The 24,767-nt window shown below is 49.1% G+C and overlaps 1 protein-coding gene across 2 annotated transcripts in view; it reads left to right on the top strand.

The window, feature by feature from the left end:
* LOC146177634 (uncharacterized) overlaps window positions 1–24,767 on the top strand; it is a 130,502-nt gene that overhangs the window by 88,223 nt on the left and 17,512 nt on the right. For both annotated transcript variants that reach the window (XM_084580525.1, XM_084580524.1), the window contains one exon: window positions 2,895–2,930. In XM_084580525.1, coding sequence (XP_084436651.1) covers window positions 2,895–2,930 — 36 coding nt within the window. The remainder of the gene's footprint in view (window positions 1–2,894; window positions 2,931–24,767) is intronic.

The raw sequence follows: 24,767 nt of genomic DNA, 5'->3' as shown, positions 1-24,767 counted from the left end.
CAGTTCAAATCCGTACTTTAATTTCGCCAGTTTGACTCAGTTTCTCGGCATCGCCTACATCAAAGCAACAGCTGACAATCTGAAAGCCAGCGGTTTGGTCGAGAGGTATGAGCTGAAGGCTTCGCTCATGACGTACGACCTCCCGGAGCAGTAGACTACTTCCTTGCAATTGTCCTTTTAGGAACTTGTATGGCCATTAAGGACGACCTCGGATTTGCCTCTTCTCATCTCTTCTATGACGCATCGTTGCGTCTACCGGCCAATTTTGTGCGCCCACCTGCAAAGAGCGTCGTGTGTCCTCCTGGCATGTCTTACCTTGAGCGGCTAATTACGCTCCTGTCCCGTATCTCCGCCCTTCCGACACGCGCGCGCCAGAGAAAGCCCGCCTTTATCCCCCGCGATTTGAGAGACAGCAGCATGCAAATTCTATTACGCGTGGATGGCGTCCACCGCCCACTTCAGCCACCCTCCCCCTCAGGAGATGGAGGACTCATCACGTCGTAGCGCGGGCGACAGAAACGTATAAGACAACGCAGTGTCCGCCGACCGCGTAAAGCATGCGCATGTCGACAACACCGCGTTACCTTCACCAGCTGCCCTCACTTCTTTTTTTGTCCTGTTCTTTCGCAACCAGATAACTCGCTGCCCTCCTTCGCCTCGCCGAAAGAGTGTCCGCTGGGACTGCGATGTCTTTTGAGGGGAGGCATGTAGTGGTGGTACGTTTAGAGCCGCGCGCTTGGAGGTGAAGTGTTGTGGTAGCGCGTTCAGCGCTGAGCGCTTTGAGCAAGAGCTAGAGGAGCTGACACGCAGCGGCTGAATTAAATCAGTTTATCAGCGGCTCTTGTGGAAGCAACGTCTTCCACAATGTAATAATGACCCTGATATAGTGTTTCAATATTTTCGATGGCGTAAACAAGCGGATATTAAAGCATTTACACTTGGGAGGCATATTGTGCGTGTGGTTTTCTAGACCTAGTAAATAGCTTTTCATCGGCCCTGTAAGCAGTTCTATGAAAATTATCTTTCTTTATCCCAAGTTTGATTGTGTCCATAACAGTCAACGCTGCTTGTTGGTTCTGCTCAGAAATTTGGTGTCCAACTGGGTTTGTTCTCCAGCTATAGGAAACATTAGCAAACTTTGAATGTAGTCGCTCGTGCAGTCGTGGACACAAGAAAATTTTTTATCTTCAGCAATCCAGCTCATTTCAGGAGTTGTTTCGTGAAAATTTGTTTTTACTTTATATTTTTACGAACAGATTCAGCTAGTACGCTTTTCGATTACGTTAGCGAATGTGCAAATTTATCCGCCAAGACTATACAGGAGGACCCGCCCCGAAGCGTGGTCAACGCGATTCGCCTGTGACTTCAACCCAAAAGACGAAACATTTTATAGAAGTTGAGTGATTCGCGCTAGTTTGTATCTGTCCGTATTAAACAGAGCGAAAAAGACGAGGACTAACGAAGGGCAACACAGGACAAGCGCTGATTCTCAACTAAAATTTTATTCGCCATGGTAGACTACTTATACGCACGGGCGAAAAGAAATCACTGAAAAAGCACATTCTTCAGACCATGCCTCTCGCATGGTCTGAATAATGCGGCAAAGCGGTACAAGGTAGATGTGTTTCTGTCTGCTCCGATGATATTAGCACGCATATTCTCATCCGTGCGTCGCAAGCTCAAAGCACCGAACAGTGGTATTCGTAACGGCTGCACTACACGCCACGAAGAAGCCCATGTTGAATGCACCAAAGGCGTCGTGTATCAGTTTGACCTCTCTTGCGGCGCCAACTACATAGGGCCAAAAGGACGATGTTTCAACACACGCCTTCAAGGGCGCAACAAGAATGTCCGTCCGTAACAGAGACAAGAATTCACGCGTCACGGCCCACTGTCTCACGTGCAAGGGGAGCTCCCCTTTGTTCGAATCAACAAAAAATAATCTATCGCCACTTCGATAAGACAAAGCGAGACGTAGTTGAATCTTTATACATCACGAAACATCACGACACCTGTATCAGCAAACCGAACATATATCTAACCAATATTGAGGTTGCATGTTTAGACGGAAGATGACAAAGAGGGTGGCCTACCTTACTACATACTTTTCATATTCGTTTTTTTTTTTTGCGCTTTTAACCCTTTCCTTCCTTTCTATATTTTTGTGATTTCTTTCGCCCATGCGTATGAGTAGTCTACCATAGCGTATAAGATTAGTTGAGAGACAGCCCTCGTCCTGTGTCGTCGTTCCTTAGTGTCAGTCGTTTTCGCGCTGTTTGAATAAATTCGTTTTGCTTGCAGATTCAAACAAACAACCTACGTCTGACCTGCCTTGTTGCTCAGTCTGCCGCCATTTTAAAATACTGCATCGCTATTTTAATGTATGGTAAAATCCCGAAATTTATACAGCCCTCCCATACTAGTCCCCACTGACTCATTCTTCTGGCCTTTGCTTTAAACAAGACCTTGATACTTTGCACCATACCGAAAGACAAATGAAAAACGACAGGAAAAATCTACTGCAATTCTTTCCCAAACCCGCATTCCAAAAATAATTTTATCCATCGATTCACGTAAGTTGATTCAATGCAACCGGAAGTGTAATTATGCTGTTGATGAAACGAAACCTTAGCAGCGAGGCTACAAGCTGCACCACCAGCGCCAGAGCTAATGCTCGCAGACTGAGAGAAAAAGCCGTCATCGTAGATATCCCAGGTCTTTTGCTAGAAAAAAGTGCACATTTTAGTCGTATATGTTTAAATAAGTCTCGTAATATTGTAAACCAAGTCACGAAATTACTTGTTTGCAAAATCGTAATTTCCTGAATAGAGACTCTATCCAGCGTACCCTGCATTATCTGTTATTAGACGCTTTCTTCTTTTTTTTATTCGTAGGGGACACAATCGATAAAATTGAACATCATCGTCCTGGTAAGTACCGGTAAAGCAACTCGCCTGCGAAATTGCGATACGAAATTTCCGAGGCCACTGCAGAACCTTGGAGAAAAAATCATAAGCCTAATTGCTTTGTTGTCGGTGAGATGTGTCAGCGCGATTTTCGCGAGTGACAGATTCTGCGCCTTCCTTTCGTGTAAGCCAATTATGGAACGCCGGTGAACTTCGATGCGTTCAAAGGAACAAGGGGCGTTCCACTGAGACACGCGATTAGCTGAGAATCGAAATAACCAGAAATCTCATGCAATCATCGATTTTTATATCTTTTATGCACCCCGAAGCAGTTTTATCTTCTAGTCTCATTCAAGCCGAAAAGAAACACCGCATAAAATATTTCTCTATGAAACGCCCGTTTTGACAGTTTTAATACGGACGCCTTCGAAAGCTGGCTGGCGGCCATCTTGGCTCCCAATTACACACCTAATTAGTTTATTTATTTATTTATTTATTTATTTATTTATTTATTTATTTATTTATTTATTTATTTATTTATTTATTTATTTATTTATTTATTTATTTATTTATTTATTTATTTATTTATTTATTTATTTATTTATTTATGAAATACTGCGGACATGTCGCATGTTGAAGCAGGAGAGGGAGGGCACATAAGTGACAATATATCAGACATCAGCAAGCGCAAAAAGGCCAGCAAGAGCAAGCAGTTATACAATCTATGCATTAATTTCGAATAACACAGCAAGTACATGATGCAATGAGACAAAATAACAAAATGCACAGCACCAACAGCTGCAGTACATCAATCAAGGAGGGTGAAAAAATTCAGAACTTGGGGTAGAGCATTCCATTCAAACACTGTCCGTGGAAAAAAAAGAGTATTCATATGTGTCGGTGCGCGCAAAAATCGGTGCTCACGCAAATGGCGTGAGGGTCGCGTGGAATCTTTGGCGATATAGTTTTAATTACTTATGTTTAATTACCTAGTTAACCCATTTGAATCATTTTGTCACTTCCACACGTTCCCTTTACACTGTATCTGATGGTATCATCTTTTTTCTATATACCAATAGTTCATCTTTTAAAGCTCCGACAAGGTCACGCCCTAGCGAAACCCACCTACATAGCCGCACAATTCTTACGCATTCATATAATGTGCTAGATTATACAACCACCGTAACGTTGTGAACCATATGAGGTCTGTCATTTGTGTCAATCATGTTGATATGAATTCTTGCCAGTACTTACCTAAAGCTTTCTCTCGTGCATTCAAAAAGTTGAAGGCCCGTCTAAAGATAATCTGCGAAACGAGAAATTGGGCCTGTAAGAGTTTTGTTTTCGCGCGCTGAATCCCAGGTAATGGTCTATTTCTATCTATATTGTAATTGATGAATCACTGACGCAATGCTTTTAACTTAGTAGACCCAGCTAGCGCCTCTGATGGATTAACAAGTTCGCGTTAACGCCTTCCCCCTGGCTCATATAACGCGTGGTGACCAATCACTCTGATGGATTAACAAGTTCGCGTTAACGCCTTCCCCCTGGCTCATATAACGCGTGGTGACCAATCACTCAGTAACGATAAAGCAAATGGTTGCCGTTTCTAGCTTCTTTACGACTGAAAATTTTTTGTCTCTTCAGAATTACACCCATGTATATAAATTCTGCCGCATCAAGCAGCCATGATATTTATTGAATATTAAGCTAAGCTAAAACAACAAAATGTGTGTAACTGAGGCCCAATAATTATTCACAAATATGACCATATGTGTGAAGGGATTCTGGTTCGATTTGGTATCTTTCCACTAATTATGCACGATTGTTTTACAAAGCAGCCTCAATCTTCATCTCAGTTGTTCATTTGGGTAGATACTGGCGAAGTTCGTCAACCTCGTCCTCGACTGTCGAAAGCGCGGCGTTCGCGAGATGTCATCTGAAAGAAGCTGTAGTCTGGCGAACGGATGCTTTAGTTTGCGCTGCTACGGACGTCCGCATTCATCGCTGTGCGGCTCTCCTCCTCATATGTAATAAGCCTCGCCTGACGTTTTGAACTACACATTACATCCGGTAGAGGTACTGGGTGGCGCATTGCATGCCTTGGATGCCACTAAAAAGGCGAGGTTTGCGCCCCACTCAAGCCTCACCTTCCATCCCACAAATTCTCGAAACATTTTAGCACCAATGCACTTTAGCGATAACATTTGGCGAGACACTGTGATTAAGCCATTCATGAGGCGAAATATCCTTTCGCATTAAATACTACCGACAACTTTCGCGAAGGCCGGTATCGAGCATCACCTCTTGAATGTGGCTTGTCGACACTTTTCCACAACATTTTCGCCGGCTGAAATACGCTGTTCCGAACGCTGACCTTTCGCCAGCGCTACCGGCCCCAGACGTTTTCGGAAGCATCTGATGTCGGCTGTAGAGTGGAGCAGAAGATCAGGCGGATCGAGTTGAAACAAATGAATGGCAGAACTTCGTCATGGAAAAATCCTCATTGACCCTGCATTGAGACGACAAGAACTCCAGATTCTTCTTTCAGTCTCAACAGGAGCTGGTGTCCAGGTGGTCGAGGAGCGGACGTGCCTTTCATGGGCTCCGCCAATTTCGGTTATTTTGGGCAATTCATCGGCTCGGCGTTTTTGAATTTTGTGTCGAATCGACGGAACGCATCAAGAGGACCACAGGAATACCAGTTTTTCCGAGGTGGGACTTTGTTTCCGATTTTTTCGGACTTTGTTCGGTGGACTACGTGCTGAAGCTAGGCCTAACGTGGCCTAGCGTCTCGCGGCGCCCTGGGATCGCGGCGGCCCCGTCGGGGACCCACCCCTAGCCTTGTGAAGCTGACTAAAGCTTAAAAAAATGGAAATTGTCGAAGGAACGCCGGTAGATCTGGAGGAATTTCAAGTGCCTGGCCAATGGTATACCACCAAGAAGAAGAAATATGTGCCGCTCGAGAAGACCGTGCAACAAGTTGAGAAGCAGCGAGCTGCTGAGAAGAATGCTGGAAGAAAAATGGCTGCGAAATCGGTGGAAAAGCAGTATGCTCGCCTACCCGATGGCGCCGAGAAAATCATTTTGAGGCCACGTGGCGGCCTCGTGCGTCTGCTCAAGTTTGGCAACGCAATCTTGGCTGACGCAATAATCGTGGCAGCTGGTATCCACCCAGGCGAGGCCGGGGAGGACGTCATTTCGACGAATATTAAGCAGCACTCGATCCTCGTGGCAACTACAAGCGCCGAAAGGAAGAGACGCTACGCGAGCCTAACCCACCTCGTGTTCGAGGGGGAGAAGATTGAATTGACTGCCTACGTGGCGACGCCGGAAGATTGCGGCAAGGGCGTGGTACATGACGTGCCACTTACTTATACTGACGAGATCATCATGGAGAGGCTGAGAATCCACGGCAACCCGCCAGTTTTGGGTGTGCGGAGACTCGGCAAAAATTCCAGAACTGTACTAATTCTCTTTGAAGAGAGAGAAGTACCACGATGGGTTCGCCTGACTCCGATGGCGCAGCGGTGTCAACTTTACCGCAAAAAATATGAGGTTTGCAATGCCTGCGGAAGACTCGGTCACAGGGAGGACGTCTGTCCGGACCCGAGCAACCTCAAGTGCAGAAGCTGCGGAATGGAGAGGCCACCGCAAGGTCACCAATGCGAGACAAAATGCCAGCTATGCGGCAAGGGCCACCTGCTTGGTGACCGAAAATGTAAGGAAATGTTCAGGACTCCGTACGAGGTGAAGAAGAAGCAATGGGAGCGAAAAGTCAAGGATAAGCCAGCGCACGACGACAACAGAGGGCGACCGAAAGTCAAGCAGGAAGGAGGAGGAGACTTCCGTGTTAGAGAAGACTCCTTCCCAAGTTTGGAATCCACCGCTAACGAGACGCCACCGCAGCAGCGAGGGCGTTCCAGTTCTCGGTCCATGGGACGCTCCAGGTCTGGGTCCAGGAGACGGTCGAGTTCGAGGGACGCGGCCAACCCATGGACCAAGCGGAACGCCAGCGGAGACCAGAAAAATGTAAGCTTCAACAGCGGGGCCTCCCAGGCTAAACCTAGGAAAGATAAGAAAGGCGAGGAAGTCGAAATTCTTAAAAAAGAAATTGAGGAGCTTAAGGGGGTGATTAAAAAGCTAACGCAAAATCAAAATTCGAAACAGCATGCGGAAAAGCAAGGGCCTCCCACTCCCGCGAAGCAGCTGCCACCTGCTCAGCCAGTCGCCCCGCCACAAGCGGCGCCACCGGCGAAAGGGGATGAGCAAATGGCGACTGAGGCGTCTCGCCCGCCCCCGGTGAAGCGCAAAATTAATGAAACCGACCCGTTTCAAGCCCTCGAAAATAGGCTTGACGAAAAGTTGAATTCATTCATGAGCCAAATGACCCAATTCATGAACCAAATTCAGAGCCAGGTACAGGCACTTGCAGGGGAAGTGCAAAGAGTTCGAACTGAACTCGTAGCCGTCAACACGTGGCAGCAGAATGTCGAGCAAACGCTAACCCAGCTGCAAAATGGCCAGGCGCGTAAATGAAAACCAAATTTGGCAGTGGAACTGTCGCGGCTTCCAGCGCAAGAGAGCGCTACTGCAGCAATACCTTCCACTCATAACTGAGACCCCCCTCGCAATCGCCCTTCAGGAAACAGGGAAGGGAGCCAAACTAATGGGATACCAGGTGTTCAACAGCGATAGAGGCGTGAAATCGACGGTGGCGACCTTTGTCAAGCGCAATGTAGCGGTGATAGAACACGATTTGAATTCGAGAGATATCGAGAACGTATTTCTCGAGATATTAACGGGACGAAAGAAGGATCCCAGTCTATTCCTTCTTAACCTTTATAGCTCACCCAAGCAAAAGAAAATTAGATTTAGGGCCCTTATGCGCAAAGCCATCAAGGCGGCCGGGAATAATCCCTTGCTGATTGTTGGTGACTTTAACGCCAGACATCAAGAATGGGGCTATGCTTTACAGGACACCAAAGGTAGGCAGCTATGGGAGGACACGCACGAGCTAGGTCTCACCCTCCATACGGATCCCGATCATCCAACGAGGACGGGTAACAGCGTATGTGCGGACACATCCCCAGACCTGACATTTTCAAAAAACTTACAGGGTTTAGACTGGCAAAATTCTGAGCAAAATTTTGGCAGTGACCATTTCATTATCGTTTCGGTCCTCAAAGAGGGCATCAAGACGCGCAGGGCGTGCCAACCGGCCGTTACAGAATGGGATCAATTTAGAGAAATCAGGGCAACCGCGCAATTAGAACGAATTGAGAACATTGAGGAATGGACGGAGGCACTCAAACGCCACGTTGGTGAGGCGACAAAGACGCTGGTAGGAGAGGACGCTCCTGGTATAGCAGATAGCCGACTGCTCCACATGTGGGACGCTAAACAAAGCATGGAACGCAGGCTGAAGAAACAAAAGTGGAACAAGAATCTTAGAAGACGAATCGCGAGGCATAACAAGGAAATTGAAAGCTACGCGATCAAATTGTGCGAACAAAACTGGCTCAGCAGATGCGACGAAATGGAGGGAGGCATGAATCTCTCCAAAACGTGGGGCATGCCCCGGCATCTGCTGGACCCAACAAATTTAAAAACTCAATCGGGAATAAGATTGGCAAAAGTCAGGCACGCCTTTGAAGGTGACGATGCGGCGTTTATGAATAAGTTAGTAAAAACGTACGTTGCAGACAACCAGCGTTCCCCACTCCCGAGCTACGGTGGCACACCCAATGAGGCGCTTGACGCCCCCATCACGGAGGCAGAGGTAAGGGCGGAAATTGTAAGACTAAAAACTAAATCAGCCCCGGGCCCCGATGGGATCACCAATAAAATGCTAAGGAATCTAGACGATGACTCTATTAGTCTACTAACGGAATTCATTGGAAAAGTTTGGGAAACGAGCCAGTTGCCAGATCAGTGGAAAACGGCAAACATAATACTAATACCCAAACCGGGAAAACCCCCGCAATTGGAAAATTTGAGACCGATTTCCCTAACCTCATGCGTAGGGAAGTTGCTGGAGCACGTAATACAGACGAGATTAACGTGCTTCATGGAGCAAAACAACCTGTGGCCGCATGAAATGGTCGGTTTCCGACCTCACTTGTGCACGCAGGACGTAATGCTCCGACTAAAGCATGATATCATAGACTCGCGATCGAGAGACGCCAAAGTGATCCTGGGCCTAGACCTCACCAAGGCCTTCGACAATGTCAGGCACGAGGCTATTCTCGAAGGGCTCGAAGTGCTCGGAGTAGGGGAGAGAACGTACAACTACATAAAAGACTTCTTATCGGGCAGAAAAGCCTGCATGATATTTCAAAATTTAGAATCTCCTACGATAGAGTTAGGAAGCAAAGGCACACCGCAGGGCTCAGTGCTATCGCCTTTTCTATTCAACGTGGCAATGAGAGGCCTCCCGGGTAAACTTAACCAAATCAAGGGGCTAAATTTTAGCATGTATGCGGACGATATTAACCTCTGGATTAACCATGGGAGCGATGCGAGTACGGAGGAACGCCTGCAAGCAGCGACCGACATCATTGTCGATTACGCGGCTAAAAGGAGACTTTCGTGCTCCCCGCATAAATCTGAGTTGTTCGTTTATAACCCGAGGTACCTCCGCTGCAAGAATAGCGGGGAGTTTCATATTCAGGTGGAGGGCAAACCGGTGCCAAAAGTAGATCAGATCAGGATTTTGGGGATGGTCATTCAATCCCACGGTCACAACGGAGAGGTCCTGAAAAAATTAGAAAGTTACGCGATGCAAACCCTCGGGCTCTTGAGGAGGGTCGCCACTAAAGGAAGAGGCCTCAAGGAGAGAAATTTGCTAAAACTAATCCAGGCATATGTAATAAGCAGAATCAGTTACGCCACGCCCTACCTGGACATCAAGGCCGGCGAAAAAGAGAAGTTAGACTGCCTGATTCGAAGATGCGTTAAGAAGGCGCTAGGACTGCCCATGGGTACCTCGAGCGAACGACTGCTTGAACTCGGGGTGCATAACACGTGGGCAGAATTGGCGGAGGCAGTGCGAGTCTCCCAATTAGAGAGACTAAGCATGACCGAGACGGGCAGGGTAATCCTTGCAAAAGTAGGCCTCAACCCAGACAGGGGAGTTCAAAAAAAAGTCACAATTAATAGTGAAATCAGGAATGCCTTGGTAGTCCCCCCCTTCCCTAGGAATATACATCCAGAATTTAATGTCGAAAGAAGGGCCAAACGAGCTGAAGCTCTAGAGCGACGGTTCAAGAACATGGGAACAAAGGAAGTAGTCTATGTTGATGCGGCAAGTGGCAGAACAGGTGCGGCGGTAGCTTCGGTAGTCGATGGCCGAGGGGCACCGGTATCCGCGGCAGCCATCAGAGGCCGCAACATAGAGACTGCGGAGGAAGTTGCGATAGCGCTAGCTTGCGTAGGAACAGAAGCCAAGTTCATAATTAGCGACAGCAAAACTGCCATTCAAAATTTTGGGAAGGGGAGGATATCGCCGGAGGCGGCCAAAATCCTCACCCAAAGAACAATAAATAGGAAAATTCAGTTAATTTGGACACCCGCTCACGCTGCCGTCCCTGGTAACGAGGCGGCTCACGAGCTAGCCCGAGCTCTCTACTTCCGGGTAGCCGTCGAGCCCCCCGAACACTGGGCATACGACGAGCGTCTGCAAAATTATGGGGAAATCATCGACCATTATAAATTGGGACGTAGACTGGTACCCCCGCCAGATGTTAGACTAAATAATAGAGAAGCTGTCGCGTGGAGGCGGCTACAAACTAATACGTTCATGAACCCGGTCTGGGCGTTTCACGCGCTACCAGACTTTAGGGACAATGATCTCTGCAAACACTGTGGGGCGAGAGGGACCCTCGACCACATAATTTGGGAGTGCCCACAATCTCCAGGGAGAGGGCAAAATATTACAAGTAGAGAAGCCTGGGATACCCTGCTGCGAAGCGCGGACCCTGCGATCCAGCACCGCACCGTCCATCTGGCGGAAGAGGCCGCAAGAAGCCAAGGGCTACCTGCCAGCCTCTAATCCGCGGGCGCACGACTCCCCGTTTCCGATGGAAATAAAAGTTGTACAACCAACCAACCAACAAGAACTCCATTCGAGAAGAGCTATGGTGTTGACAACTCGCGGATGTCACCCATTAATAATTATAGGTTATTAACAATGTGCTACTACTGGTGCGCACATGCCTAGACATCATTAGAATGAGTGGGGGTGGCCGTTCCGGTTTCAAGGGAGATATCCTCGACTTGCCCAGCAAGCTCAGCCGGAAATCAACTACCTGTACTGACAGAAGGAGGTCGCCGTTTGGTGTCCAGCTTTAGCCGTTTCAAGGCAGAGTAAGGGTTGGAGTCAGAGTCAACAAGCAAAACAAACTTTATGCAGTCAGAGACGATACACAATAATTCACACTAACACTTAAAATACAGGCAAGAGGTTCACAGAAAGGCAATGCAAAGCATGCAACTAAAAAGGCCTCAATAAACATGGAGGCTTTACAACACTGCGCAATACATGAGAAAGTCAAACAAATAAACACTAAATCGCTCACCGGGCACTGTTGCAGACCTACGCCTGGAGAGTCACGACGTGGCCGCCATGTAAGACGAGCACCGCTCCCTCGCAGATCAGTGGGCTTGCCGAGCAGCGGGTTGAGCCCGGAAGCCGAGCAGTAGCGCTTGAAGCTGGAATACTTTCTGTAACACTGGCTGGCTGGCTGGCTGGCTTGCTGAAGCGACGCGACCTCAACAAATAGGACACGCCGCGTCTGTCTGTTACGCCCGCGCCAAGACAGGCGAGCACGTATAAGTAACTTCTACTCTGCAAACTATCTCTCTTACTCCCGCCGAGCCATCCGCCGTCATTCGTTAGGCGCTGCAGAAGTTTCTGGAGATGACCAGCACCTTCTCGACCGGGTGAGTCACCACAGCCGCCGAGCGATGAGTAGGGGGCGACGCCGACGCGCGCAAGGCCCCGGGTCCCCCTCGCGTAGAAAAGCAGACGCTTCTCCAGCACTCCGGAACCCTCCCACGCGGCGAGGCCTCTCTCGGGGCATTTACTACTAGGCGCTTCACGAGTAAAGCATAAATCTTTAAAGGCAATGCGGGCGTTTTCCATATTTTGAGTGACAGGGGACCTGACTGCAGCTTGTAAGGCAAGTGACTCTGTGTGTATTTGGTTTATAGGGGGTATTCACTGACGCGCTGTGCGCCATGCGTTGTTGATAATTGAGGCGCCGTCGGCCATTTCTGTTTCCACGGAACGAACAGAGCGAACGTACGTATCAAGTGCTGTCGTGCGGTTCTACAAGCAGTAGCATCCGCAGCTATGTTGTTTATTGAGCTATCGTAGACTGTAATAGACGCGTGCACAGTGTAAACAACGAAATCTGAAGAGCTGCGCGAACGATCTCGGCATTTTAAGGAAGTCCACACGAACAACTCTACTCGAACGAGACACCTCACCGAGATGCGACGTCACGTATGGCTGACACGGCTCAACCACACAAGTATAACGGAATATGAAAAATGTATCTCAAAATGGGCTGGACTGGAATCTTCCGGATGTGTCCTAGCAGCCAGGTCTCCTCACTATCCGTGCACGACTGTTCTTCACGCACACGGAAGACACATTCCCGGTAAATTAGCAACGCGGCAATGTATCGCTTCCAGTAATGAGCATGCATGCAGCGCGCCGCCAACACCTCCTCGTCGTGTTTTGCTGCAATAAAATCCTTCAAATAGGGATCGCTAAACTTTGCGTTTGCCGTACTTACCTCATTCGATCAGAAGAAGTCGGATGTTCGCATCGTCTCTGATGGCTGCTAATCAAAGCAGACCGCATGCAGATTCGGCGAAGGAACGTAGGCGGGCAGAGTTGTTTTGCAGGAGATTTGAAGAAATTTATAAACTTATTTATCTCTAATAACAAATCAAGTTTACCTTGGCCAAAACTGCGTTGTATTTCAAGAGTTTTGTTGCAAAAAGTTATTTCGAGCCCGCAAAGCAACGTGGTGGCGCTACCGGTGTCATCGCGGTGGCCTGTGGCAGCGGTTTCTTTTGCTTCCTTACCGCCACAGACGATTCAACCATCCGACGTCTTCTGATCGATTGAGGCAAGTACACCAAACAAGTTTTGTATAAAAGATACGGACTACCAAACGCCATTTCTATGAGGAATATCAGCTACAAATACTCAGCGGTTTAGTTGGTATAAACGTTGGACGGCACGCACGTAATTGCACAAAGAGCGAGTTCGTCTGCTTCAACAGCGGCTCTGAACCCAGCCGCTTGTAACGTAGTTGCGTTCTTCAAGTGGTCAGTAGGCTTGCGATTGGTTTCTTATGGGTGGTAGTAACAACTTTATTGCCACAAAATGGAAGGAATTATTTCGTGCTGGGGCCAGTCTAGGGTGGCCTCCAGTCGGGAGCGACCTCTTGAGCTTGCGTGACGAGGGCCAGTTGAGTAGTTTTTCTTGGGCTGGCCAACAGCTTGTCCCATTCCTCCGCTTAGAGAGCTGGCAAGAGTGTCTTTGGAGGGGGATTGCTGGCGCATTCCCACAGTATATGGTCTTGAGTGGCCTGCGTCCCGTCACCGCAGTGCCGGCATGCAGGGTTGAATTCTCCGCTCGTAATTAACGATAATACGTAGGGGCTAAGAATGACATTTGTTTGTAGGCGTCTGAGTATCGTGGCTTGCGCCCGGTCGAGGTTGGTGTGAGGGGCGTTGTACGTCTATCTTAGCTCGCGATAAACGTTATCTCCGCGTATGTGCGCGGCGCCTCGACAGACGCGTCCGTTCCCGATAGATCTCCCGTCTCCCGGTTGGTTAAGCCTCGGGCTAGACCATCGACCCCTTCGTTTCCGGAGTTATCCGCGTGAGCCGGAACCCATACGAGATTGATGTTGTGATTGAAAGATCGGTTGCGCAGAATTCGCGCCGCGAGTGCGCTTACAGAAATTTTGGCGAAATTTTGAACGGCGCTGTTTGAGTCGCTTAAAATAGTTTTGGTGCGGGGATCCGCGATGGCCAGTGCGATAGCTACTTCCTCCGCCTCGCATATGGAGCTAGCATGAAATGGTATGGCGTCAATGAATGTTGACTTTGGAGTGGCCATACATGCCACGCATGCTCCGTTTTTGATGTGTTGAGCTGCATCCCCGTACACTGCTTGTGGATCGTCCTCGTACTGTTTCTCAAGGGTCTGTGCCCTTGTCTTCCTGCGGGCATCATGTCTGCCTGCTAGCATGTTTTTGGCTATTGGTTTAACAGCTAGTCTACTAGTAATGTCAGCCGATAAATGGAATGTTGCGCACACCTCCTCAGTGGGGTGTATGTGGAGCTTGTCGAGAATTACGCGTCCCGCGAGGCTGCGTGACAAACGGGTCAGTTGTGCTGTCTTATGGGCTTCAATTAGTTCAGGTAGCGTGTTAAAAATTCCCAACTGCAGTAGTCGATCTTAGTTAACGTATACTGACAAGCCAAGGGCCGCTTTGTATGCTGTTCTAATTGTGCTATTAAGTGCATCTTCGTCCCTACGACGCAGATGATAGTACGGGCAAGCGTACATGATTCTGCTTATCATGAAGGCTTGAATGATCCTGCACAGGTCGGCTTCTCTCATACCCCTGCGACGTGTGGCAATGCGCCTCACCAGCCCACCTATCTGGTGCGCCGTGACGCGTAGCCGGCGTATAGCTTCTGTGTTCTGCGTATTATTCTGAATCAACATTCCGAGAACTCGGATCGTGGCTACCGGGGGTATCGGATGGTTGTCAATTTGTAACTGAATAGGTTTTCGAGAATCTGGTTCTGCCTGTGAAGCTTGTTTGTTCCTTATAACTAATAGTTCTGATTTAGCCGGTGAACAGGTAAGGCCGTTTTCCTGCACGTAAGACTGTACCGTGTCGATAGCTCGTTTTAATGACTCTGTACTATCTTCATCGGAGCCAGAATTGGTCCATATGGTGATGTCGTCGGCGTATATGGAATGATGTATGTGTGGGATATCATCTAATAGACGCGTGAGGCCGCTCATAGCGATGTTGAATAGAAAAGGTGAAAGTATACGGTGCGTTGCGGTGTTCCTCTCGTCCCTGGTGTAATTTTGTCGCTAGTTTTGTCAACGAAATGGAGCGTAGCCGTACGCGCATTCAGAAAGGCAGCGATGTAGTCGTATGTCCGTTTGCCTACGTTTAACTGTGAGAGGTGAGTGAGGATGGCAGCGTGTGACACATTGTCGAAGGCCTTACTAACATCGAGTCCCAGGATGGTTCGCGTGGCTCTTATGCGATTTGTATCTAGAATGTCGTGTTGAATTTGCCACATGATGTCCTGAGTCGAAAGACCTGCTCGAAACCCAATCATGGACTGGGGAAACGTGCCTTCCGCATCGGCGTGCATAAGCAGCCTGTTTAAGACAACGTGTTCCATTACCTTCCCGACACATGACGTTAGCGAGATTGGGCGGAGGTTCCCCATCTCGAGTCTTTTGCCCGGTTTAGGTATGCAAATAATTTTAGCGGGCTTCCATTTTTCAGGGACGCTGCCCTCTGTCCAGTACCTGTTGAAGAGGTCCGTAATAGCCTCTACTGACTGGTCCTCTAAATTTCGCAACATCTTATTGGTGATGCAATCTTCCCCCGGTGCCGAGGTGGTGTTAATTTGGTTAAGAGCAGCTCTGATCTCTGCTACGGTAAAGACGCTATCCATGCGAGGATTATCCAATCTTCAGTACCCGTCTGGCGTGGGTATATCCTGGGAGGTGTTAATGTACGTATCTTTTAATGTGGTCATGAGCTCTTCGTCGGTGTTTTGGAAAGATTGCGAGATCCTATGTAGGTTCTTGTGGGATTCGGCCTTAGGTCTCGTAGGATCCAATAAATGTCTAAGTAAAAACCACGTGTTCTTGTTGCTCAGTTGCCCATTAAGGCGGTCGCAAGTCTGATGCCACTGTTCTCGGCTAAGTTCCCATGAGTACGCCTCGATTTCCTTTTCAAGCCGGGTTAGCCGAATTTTTAAACGTCGGTTGTGCTTATTTTTACGCCATCAAGCATGGATACTTCCTTGTGCTTCAATCATGTGCACAAGCTTAGCGTCCGGGCTGGGACTGCTGTTCTCCAGGGTAACAGTTTTTGAAGTGTTTGGGGCGTCTTGCAACAGACGCTCCGTCCATTGTCTTAAATCTACTATACCTTCCTCTGGCCCTTACGAGCGGACATATCTAAAGGCGTCCCAGTTCGTGTGCTTCACTTCCCGGCTACGCATTTTGCAATACGTGGCTTGGAAAGTGGTACATAGTACATAGTGGTCGCTTCCGATGTTTGTATTTAGGTTTTCCCATCTGGCATCGGGGATATTTCTGGCAAAAGGAAGGTCAGGGCACGTATCCCTGGTTACAGTGTTACCAATGCGCGTAGGTTTATCAGGGTCGACGAGTAAGGTATGCCCTAGCGTCTTAGCTGTCTCCCATAATTTAGTTCCCTTTCTACTGTTAACTGAGTAGCCCCATCCTGCATGGGGTGCGTTAAAGTCTCCAACAGTCAGCAACATTCCATTATGAGCGGCTACATGCGCCATACGGAAGAGTGTTGCTATTTTCGTGCTGTTGTCTTTAGGTGGACTATATACGTTTAGAATGTAAATGGGAGATTGTGTTCGTTTGTTCGGTAGGATGTGTATAAATGTATGAAAGATCTCCGGTGTTTACAAATCTAGTTGGTTTGCAGTTAGATTACAGTGTACAAGTGTAGCTGTGATCGGCCGGCACTCAGCCGACACTTTCTCATTGTATGCTGTATACCTTGCAAGCTTTACTTCTGTATTCGTCGCTTGAAGTGCTATGACACCCGGTCTGTTTGTTTGGGCCAAAACTGCATATTCCAGAGCCTTGCGCTTGGCTCGGAATCCCCTGCAGTTCCATTGCCGCACTATAACAGGTGTACTAGCCATCGCGTATCGGGTAAGGCTCCGCTCGCGCGGGTTGCAGTACGCTGGGTCGGAGTATGCTGCTGGGGGATGGACGCGCCGAGGCAGCGTAGGCTGGGCGTGAAAATTCAGCGTGGGCGGGAGGCAAAGAGCCTGCATTTGGCGTTGGAGATATCATCAGGTTGCTAGGGGATGCTAGTGCGTCAACCCTGGTTGTAAGTGTGTCGAGTTTAGCTAGGACAGTTTCGAAAGTAGTTGGAAACATTTCCATTGTGTCAGTTACTTTGTTAAGCTGTGGTATTAATTTCTGGATAGTTTCCTCCACCTTGGCGAGTCTTTGGTCTATTTTTGCAAATCCCTCTTCATAATTACTCTCTAAGTCACCTGTATCTGGCCGAGGTACCAAAGGTGCCTTTCGCTTGTTACGGCGGTTTTGGTCTACTTCCATGTCCTCATTGCGGGTGACATCAACGCGAGCGCAAGCCACAGACGACTTTTCATTTTTTGATTGCGCATTTGCAGTTTCTAGCTGTTTGATTTTTGCGTTAGACTGAGCTAACTGTTGTTGCAGTTGTCGAACTAACTCTGCCAGCTCCCTTACCTGTGGGTCGGGTGCTCGGCGTTGCTTGTCGTCTGTAGGTGGCGTCTTCCATGCCAAATGTTTGGCAGGTCTTCCTTCTTCTACGGAGTTGGAGTTGGTCCGCGAGTTGCGTCTCTGTGACGACGACCTGCTCCTATCTCTGCTCCCACTGCGTCCACGTAGAGGGGGAAAAGAGTCATCTCTTGGTTCCTGCGGTTGAAGTGGTTGGCTTGTGGCGGGATCAGTTGGGGGACTGCTGCTTTGCAGTGGCGGGAAGGATTCATCCCTTGGGGGTGGTTGTTGGTGGCCGCGTTCTCGGGGACGGGACTGGCGGCCGCTTGGCGAACTGCCTGGGTCAGTGGCAGTGTCCGTGGGGGATTGTGAGGATTTGGGCCTGTGGCTAAGCACGAAGCGGTATGTGCCGCTTCTGCTGCCTGTTGGATGTGAGCCTTTGCATGCAATGCACATGGCTTGACAGGTAGGTGGTTGGCCGGCTGGTGGGAAGTCGTGGGCGACGCCGCAGCGGCGGCAAGTAGGTATTCGTTTTTGGGGGCACACGTCCGCTCGGTGACACAGCTTGCGACAGTTGAAGCAGGCCTCCGGGCTAGACTTCAAAGGAAAGACTTCGAAAGTAAACCCCAAGTACCGCACGTATCGGGGCAGCTCGGTGTTGGCGAACGTAACGACGAAGTGTTGCGCCTTGCCCATATGACGCGCAGCAACGATGGGGAGATCGGGATTACGAGCGCGGAGCTCAGCCAGGATCTCGGCATCGTTTTCGTAACTGTAGGCTCGGTACAAAATCCCCCGTACGGAATTGTCCGGGGCTGGGGCGTAGGCGGCAACCGGGACTACTGTTTTGTCGGTAGTAATGGTGCCTATCTGGGCGTAAGGCACGGCACGGGCATTGTCGATCGTGCTCACTGTGATGGTGTTGTTAGGGGGGTGGATACGGATTTGGTCGGCAGTAACCGCCAGGCGGTGGTCGACGTTGACGGCTGCGTAGATAGCAAGTACAAGTCGTGCGGGGCCTACGATGTGGATGACGAAGCTCGTCCGTAGGACAAGGAATTCTTGAATGTCGCTCACATGCGTGGGCACCGGCCGAAGCTTACCGTGCAGTTGCGCATATCGACTGCACACGGGCCGGTACCAAAGTTTTGTTTCGCACAGGTTTCTGTCAGCATCGCGCACACTTTGCCGATAAATTGAACTGTCACTCATGATACCGATTGAGCTTTCATAACAATGGTGCTGGCATCAGGCAGAGTGACAGAGCAAACGGACGCACACGAACAGCTAAGCTAACCGCCGCCCCGTACTAGTACTATAGTACTAGTCAGAACAGGACGCAAAGGTGGCGTCGGCTGCATACTGACGCCAGCTGGGACGTCACGTGAATACCCCCTATACCTCTTTTCACCACCTCTTCACCTATCCAAGTTATTTTCTCTTCTCCTTTCCTGGTGCAGTGTGACAGGCCTGCCTACCCAACTTTCGGGCTGACGCCCCTGCCTGCCCGTTCCATGAAGAAATCTATTTATCATCCTGCCTACCCACATTCAAACTGGTTTTTCTCCGTGAGAAGGTCTCCAATGCCCAAAGACTACAAGACGTTCGAGAGGCCATTTTTTCTGCAGAAAGTCCTGCAATAGTGATTGGCGCCATGCTTACCTCTAGGCAGGAAAGATTTTCTTGCAAAAGCTACACTACTGTAGGTTATCGAGCCGTCGGGGTGGCACCGTGACACCATGGCAGGAGCTGCCAACTTGGGTCTGTACTTTCAAATGGCACGGTATGTCAGAATCAGCCTTGTCGTAGTCGTTGTTGTTGTCGTCGTGTATGCGTTGGGATATTTTGGTCACATAAGAAAACTCCGGTGAAACTTAACAACTCGGTTAATGGCTACACGTTAAGAAAAAAAAACTGTATAGAAATTTACATCGACGACCGTTTCGTTCAGCGTCTTGCAAGCCACTGTTTTCTCCAACAGTTGGCCGTCTTTCTCTCCTGGCTTCCTTCCCTAGTTTTCTTTTTCTTTAGAGGGGCACCCCGCTTGCGTGGGTCCTTGGAGCCTGGCAGTCGCGGCGCTGGTTCGGTGGTGTCGGTAAGAGAGGAATCCTCCTCGCCTCCTCGGTACCGGCTTGCAGAGTCTTCGTAGGCTCGAACTTCAGGGAAGGCGCTCGTCCGCGTCTGGTTAGGCCGCCAGCGCGTACAGAAGTCTAAGCCTGAAATCCTCTATCCCCGTGAAATGGACGCGGTTCAGCCCATAGCTGTGCCCGCCGGATTTCCAAGAACTGCCGACAAGGCCTGCCGGGTTTCGGGAGTTATGGCCTCGACTATGTCTTCGACGGCGCCGATGGAGCGGGACGCTTTAAGGGGCGACATGCCTCTGGTCGACCGGCCGGCAACGAGCAGTCGCGTCATATCCGTTCTTAAGAAAACGCTACACAAGCCGCTTAAGAGCACTGCGGCAAACACACATACACACACGCGCGAGCACAAACACACACACACACATCCGCGAGTGGCAGCTGGGCCGGCGATCAGGGGGACGATACCGCCGTCTCCTGACACGCCCTTCGGTTCTGGCCTTTCTCCGTTTTTGTCCCCAACAAGCCTGCCAGGATCCTGATATTCACGTTACTCCTATAGGCCACTGGATACGTTCGTGCGGCTTGGTTAAAGCGGAGCTTTATATGTGGGCTGGTAGCCTACGCTATCGCGTCATACCCTTAAAGGCGGAGCTTAAGTGTCCCCCATATTTAGATGCAATAAACGCTTTTGCCACCACCCCCAGCAATGCCTGTGCACTTTAATGCGTTCAACGGAACGCTGGTTGTGTTTGATGGAACGTCCGTCCGCTTGTAGGCAATGCTTTCGCTCCACACTCGGTTGAGCAGCGTTGAACCCGTGTAAGTTTTGTGCACGACTTCAACATTGTCAGTTCGAAAAGCGGTTGTCTGAAAAGGTCAATATAAACGAAAAATTATCAAAAACGCCGGCGCTCTCGCAGGTACCAGTGAAAGCATGCAGCTCATTAAAATGCGTGGATTTCGAAGCGTGGTGCGTGCCTCTCAGGGAAGATGCAGATTCAGAAGGTATACAATGGCGTGGAAGAAGTCGTTTTACTTTCAGAGTTAAGACTGTTTAATTTTAATAGCGACAGCCTCACTGCGCCAATTTGCGGCACAGCTTGGCTGAAACCGCTTATTTCTCCTTAACTTCGATCCCCGCGTATTTTCAAACTTCTGATCTCCGGGTCTGCACTGAGTGCGCGCAGATATAAGGAATGATATACGGAACGCAGTATAAAGAAAGAACTGATAAGTAATTATCAGTTATTTGTTCTCTCAAAAGCACTCGATTGTTAAAGCATAAAGTTATCTCAGCTCTTTTGTTATCTTGTCCTTAGTTATCATCTCCCGGAGACGCTGATTTTCGAGGCGTAGTTCAGATATTTCTGCTCTGAGGCTCTCAATGACCTCGGCTAAACCTGGAGAAGAGGTCTTTTCAGCATATGATACATGTTTGGAGACCGTATGTGAGGATGTCACCTGATGCGTATTCGGATCATCCGACTGCTTGGGTGCCGATTTGTCGACAGGCTTTGCATAAGCTCGATCCGGGCACTGGGAACTCAGGGCGATATGCATGGAAGCGCCACAGGCTACACAATGAGGAAACTGCTTGCAGCCGGGGTCCTCAGGGTGCGGATTCTTACCGCAATCCCGACAAACCGCGAGAAACGAGCAGTATTTGGCTACATGACCGACGCGGTGACAGTTATAACATGCGACTGGGTGCGGGCGGTATTCACGGAGTCGTGTAATCTCGTATTCGAATACTAGCCGAGGAAGTAATGTGTCTGATGCGAAAGTCAGAAGTAGCAAGTTTGTCTTGCCGAGCATGCGTATGTCTGGGATTTCAGCTGTCTCGCAGCGCAGATGTGCCATGATAAAGTCCATCGTGAGGCCTTCTCTAATCCTGATCACTCCTCGCGTGCTGCCAACCGCAGGCTGCCTGAGTGGGGACGTGTCCACATCGAAAGCTTGGACAGAATCTCGCGTTCGCGCGACAAAGCGGGTCAATGTACACAGCTTCTTGAAATGCCCAGCTTCCCTGCCAGTTTATGCGGATGCGGTTAGCAGCAGAATCAAAGCGGAGAATGGCCATATCCGAAAAATACTGAGACGGAGCACTTTGCTCTATTGCGTTGGTAATAGCCTGTTTCGGGATGTTTTTGACATGCACTTTGGTTAGTGGCCTGATCCGAGCAGTGAAATGAGGACGACTCACCCGTTCTGTTTGCAGGCGTTGCGGGGACACTTCACGCTTGCGATACGTTGAAGTCATGCTGCATCTTGTAGCTGTCTTAACCTGAGCAGGAGGGCTTGCAGAGACAGTCAGAGCGGCGGCATCCATTTCCTCGTGCACCGTCGGCAATAGCGGGTAATCAAAGCTCCCTGTAGCCTGTGGCGTTTGTGGCATCGGAGTAAGCGTTCAGCTGGTTGCGAAGATCGGCGCAGCGGCCATCTGCTCGTGCCCCGCCCGTAAGAGCGGATATTCACAACTTCTTGTAACTTGGCTTGACTGTGGGGTCGTAGTCGGTGTAACCTGTGGCATTTGTGGCGTCGGATTCAGGGTTCGGCCTGATGCGAAGCACGGCGTAGCGTCCATATGCTCGTGGCCCGCCGGTAAGGGTGGATAATCGGAACGCCTTGTAACTTGGCTTGACTGTGGGGTAATAGTCTGTGGTTGGCCCGGAGTGAAGATCGCCGGACGTAAAATATTGAAGGTCACATCTTCCGGATGCGCTGTGGCGGAAACGGCGCCGCCCGGCTGTGGCCCGGGAGCAGCCGTGGTCGTGGTGGGCCCTGAGAGCGCCGATTAGGCTTCAGTTCAGTTCAGTCGTTCAGTCGTGTCCGACTCTTCGTGACCCTATGGACCATGTCACGCCACGCTTTCCGGTATCTCACTATCTTCCTAACATCACATAACTTCATCTGCAGTGCCTCGAGGATGCCATCTAACCATTGCGTTCGCTGCCTACCCCTTCTCCGGCGGCCCTCAACCTTTCCCAACATCAAATCTTTCTCCGGCGACTCCTCTCTTCTCATCAAATGACCAAAGTAGCTGAGCTTTAACTTCAGAATTTGACCCTCCAATGAGCAGTCAGGGTTTATGGTCGACAATATCGACTGATTTGATCTTCTGGCAGTCCAAGGAACTCTCAAGAGTCTTCGCCAGTACCACAATTCGAACGCGTCAATTCTTCGGCGGTCGGCCTTTTTCACAGTCCAACTCTCGCATCCATACATCACAACTGAAAAGACCATAGCACGAGTTATACGGATCTTGTTTGGCAGACTAATGTCTCTGCTCTTTACTAGGCGGTCAAGGCTAACCATTGCTCTCTTTCCAAGAAGCAGGCGTCTCCTAATTTCATGGCTGCAGTCTCCTTCCGAGGTAATCTTGGAGCCCAAGAACAGAAAATGTGTCACAGCTTCCACTTCTTGTCCATTGATGCTCCAGGACTTGATAGGACAAGACGCCATAATCTTTGTCTTTTTAATGTTCAGTTTAAGCCCAAACTTCTCACTCTCTTCTTGTACGCGCATCAGAAGTCTCTTGAGTTCCACTTCACTTTCTGCCATCAAAGTGGTATCATCCGCATATCTAAGGTTGTTCATACGTTTTCCAGCAATCTTCACTCCAGCTGAAGACTCGTCCAGACCGGCCTTCCTCATGATGCACTCTGCATATAGGTTAAATAGGCAGGGCGACAGTATGCAGCCTTGCCTCACTCCTTTCTCAGTCGGAAACCAACCAGTAAGACCATGCCCAGTTCTGACTGTGGCCCCTTGTCCTTCATACAGGTTCCTGAGGAGACAGATGAGGTGAATTGGAACTCCCATCTCTTGGAGAGCTTGCCACAATCTGCTGTGATCTACGCAGTCAAACGCTTTCGCATAATCAATAAAGCAGAAGTATATGGGTTCTCTCTTGCCTTTTCCATGATCCAGCGAAGGTTGGCAACTTGGTCTCTAGTTCCTCTGCCCTTGCGAAACCCAGCTTGCACGTCTGGAAGCTCAAAATCCACATACTGCTGCAGCCTACCTTGGAGGATTTTCAACATCACCTTGCTAGCATGCGAAATAAGCGCGATCGTGCGGTAGTTGGAACAATCTTTGGCACTGCCTTTCTTTGGAATGGGGATGTAAACTGACCTCCTCCAATCCTGTGGCCACTGCAGGGTTGTCCAAATCTTCTGACATAATGTATGCAGAATGTTAACAGCGTCATGGTTGAGGTTTTGAAGCAACTCAGCTGGAATTCCATCAATTCCGCTAGCTTTGTTCTTAGCAAGGCTGGCTAAGGCCCATTCAACTTCACTCTTCCGGATGCCCGGCTCGAGATCAGTAATCACAACAGTCTTATGTTGGGTTTGCACATTCGGGTCCTTCTTGTACAGTTCTTCCGTGTATTCCTGCCACCTCTTCTTTATCTATGAGGCTTCAGTGAGATCCTTGCCTCGTTTGTCCTTTATCACGCCCAGCTTAGCACAGAAGCTTCCTTTGATATCTTTGATTGTCTTTTACAGAGCTCTTGTGTTCCTTTATTGGCTGTTGTCCTCAACTGCTTGGCACTGTAGCTTCAGGAATGCATTCGTATCTCTCCTTGCTATTTTCTGAAAATCCGCATTGAGAACCTTGTATCTTTCTCTTTCCCCCATAACTTTTGCCATCCTCCTTTCCTCAGCTATTTGCAAAGCCTCTTCAGATAATCAGTTTGCTTTCTTGCATTTCTTTTGCTTTGGAACTACCTTAGTAGCAACTTCTTGTATTATATCACGAACATCAGTCCACATCTCTTCGGGCTCTCTGTCTTCTAGATCTAATTCTTGAAATCGATTCCTCACTTCCACAGCATATTAATGAAATTTGATCCAGATCATACCGTAAAGGCCTTCTAGTTTTCTGCGCTTTTCTCAATCGAAGCTTAATTTTGGCAACAAGAAGCTGATGATCGTTGCAACAATCGGCCCCAGGCCTTTTTTTTACTGCTTGTATAGCGCTTCTCCATCTCTGCCGGCAAAGAATATAATCGATCTGATTCCTGTACAGACCGTCCGGTGAAGTCCATGTGTACAGGCGCCTCTTGTGCTGTTGAAAATGAGTATTCGCTATGGTCAGGTTGTTTCCTTGACAAAACTCTATTAGCCTCTGCCCAGCTTCATTTGGCTCGCCAAGACCGAACTTGCCTATAATTCCGGATATTTCTTGAGTCCCGACCTTAGCATTCCAGTCTCCTATGAGAAAAACTAC

The sequence above is a fragment of the Amblyomma maculatum genome, chromosome 10 (genome assembly GCF_055883805.1).
Source record: "Amblyomma maculatum isolate TAMU_Amacu chromosome 10, ASM5588380v1, whole genome shotgun sequence".
In the NCBI taxonomy this organism is placed as follows: Eukaryota; Metazoa; Arthropoda; class Arachnida; order Ixodida; family Ixodidae; genus Amblyomma; species Amblyomma maculatum.
This window is presented reverse-complemented; position numbering and strand designations above follow the sequence as displayed.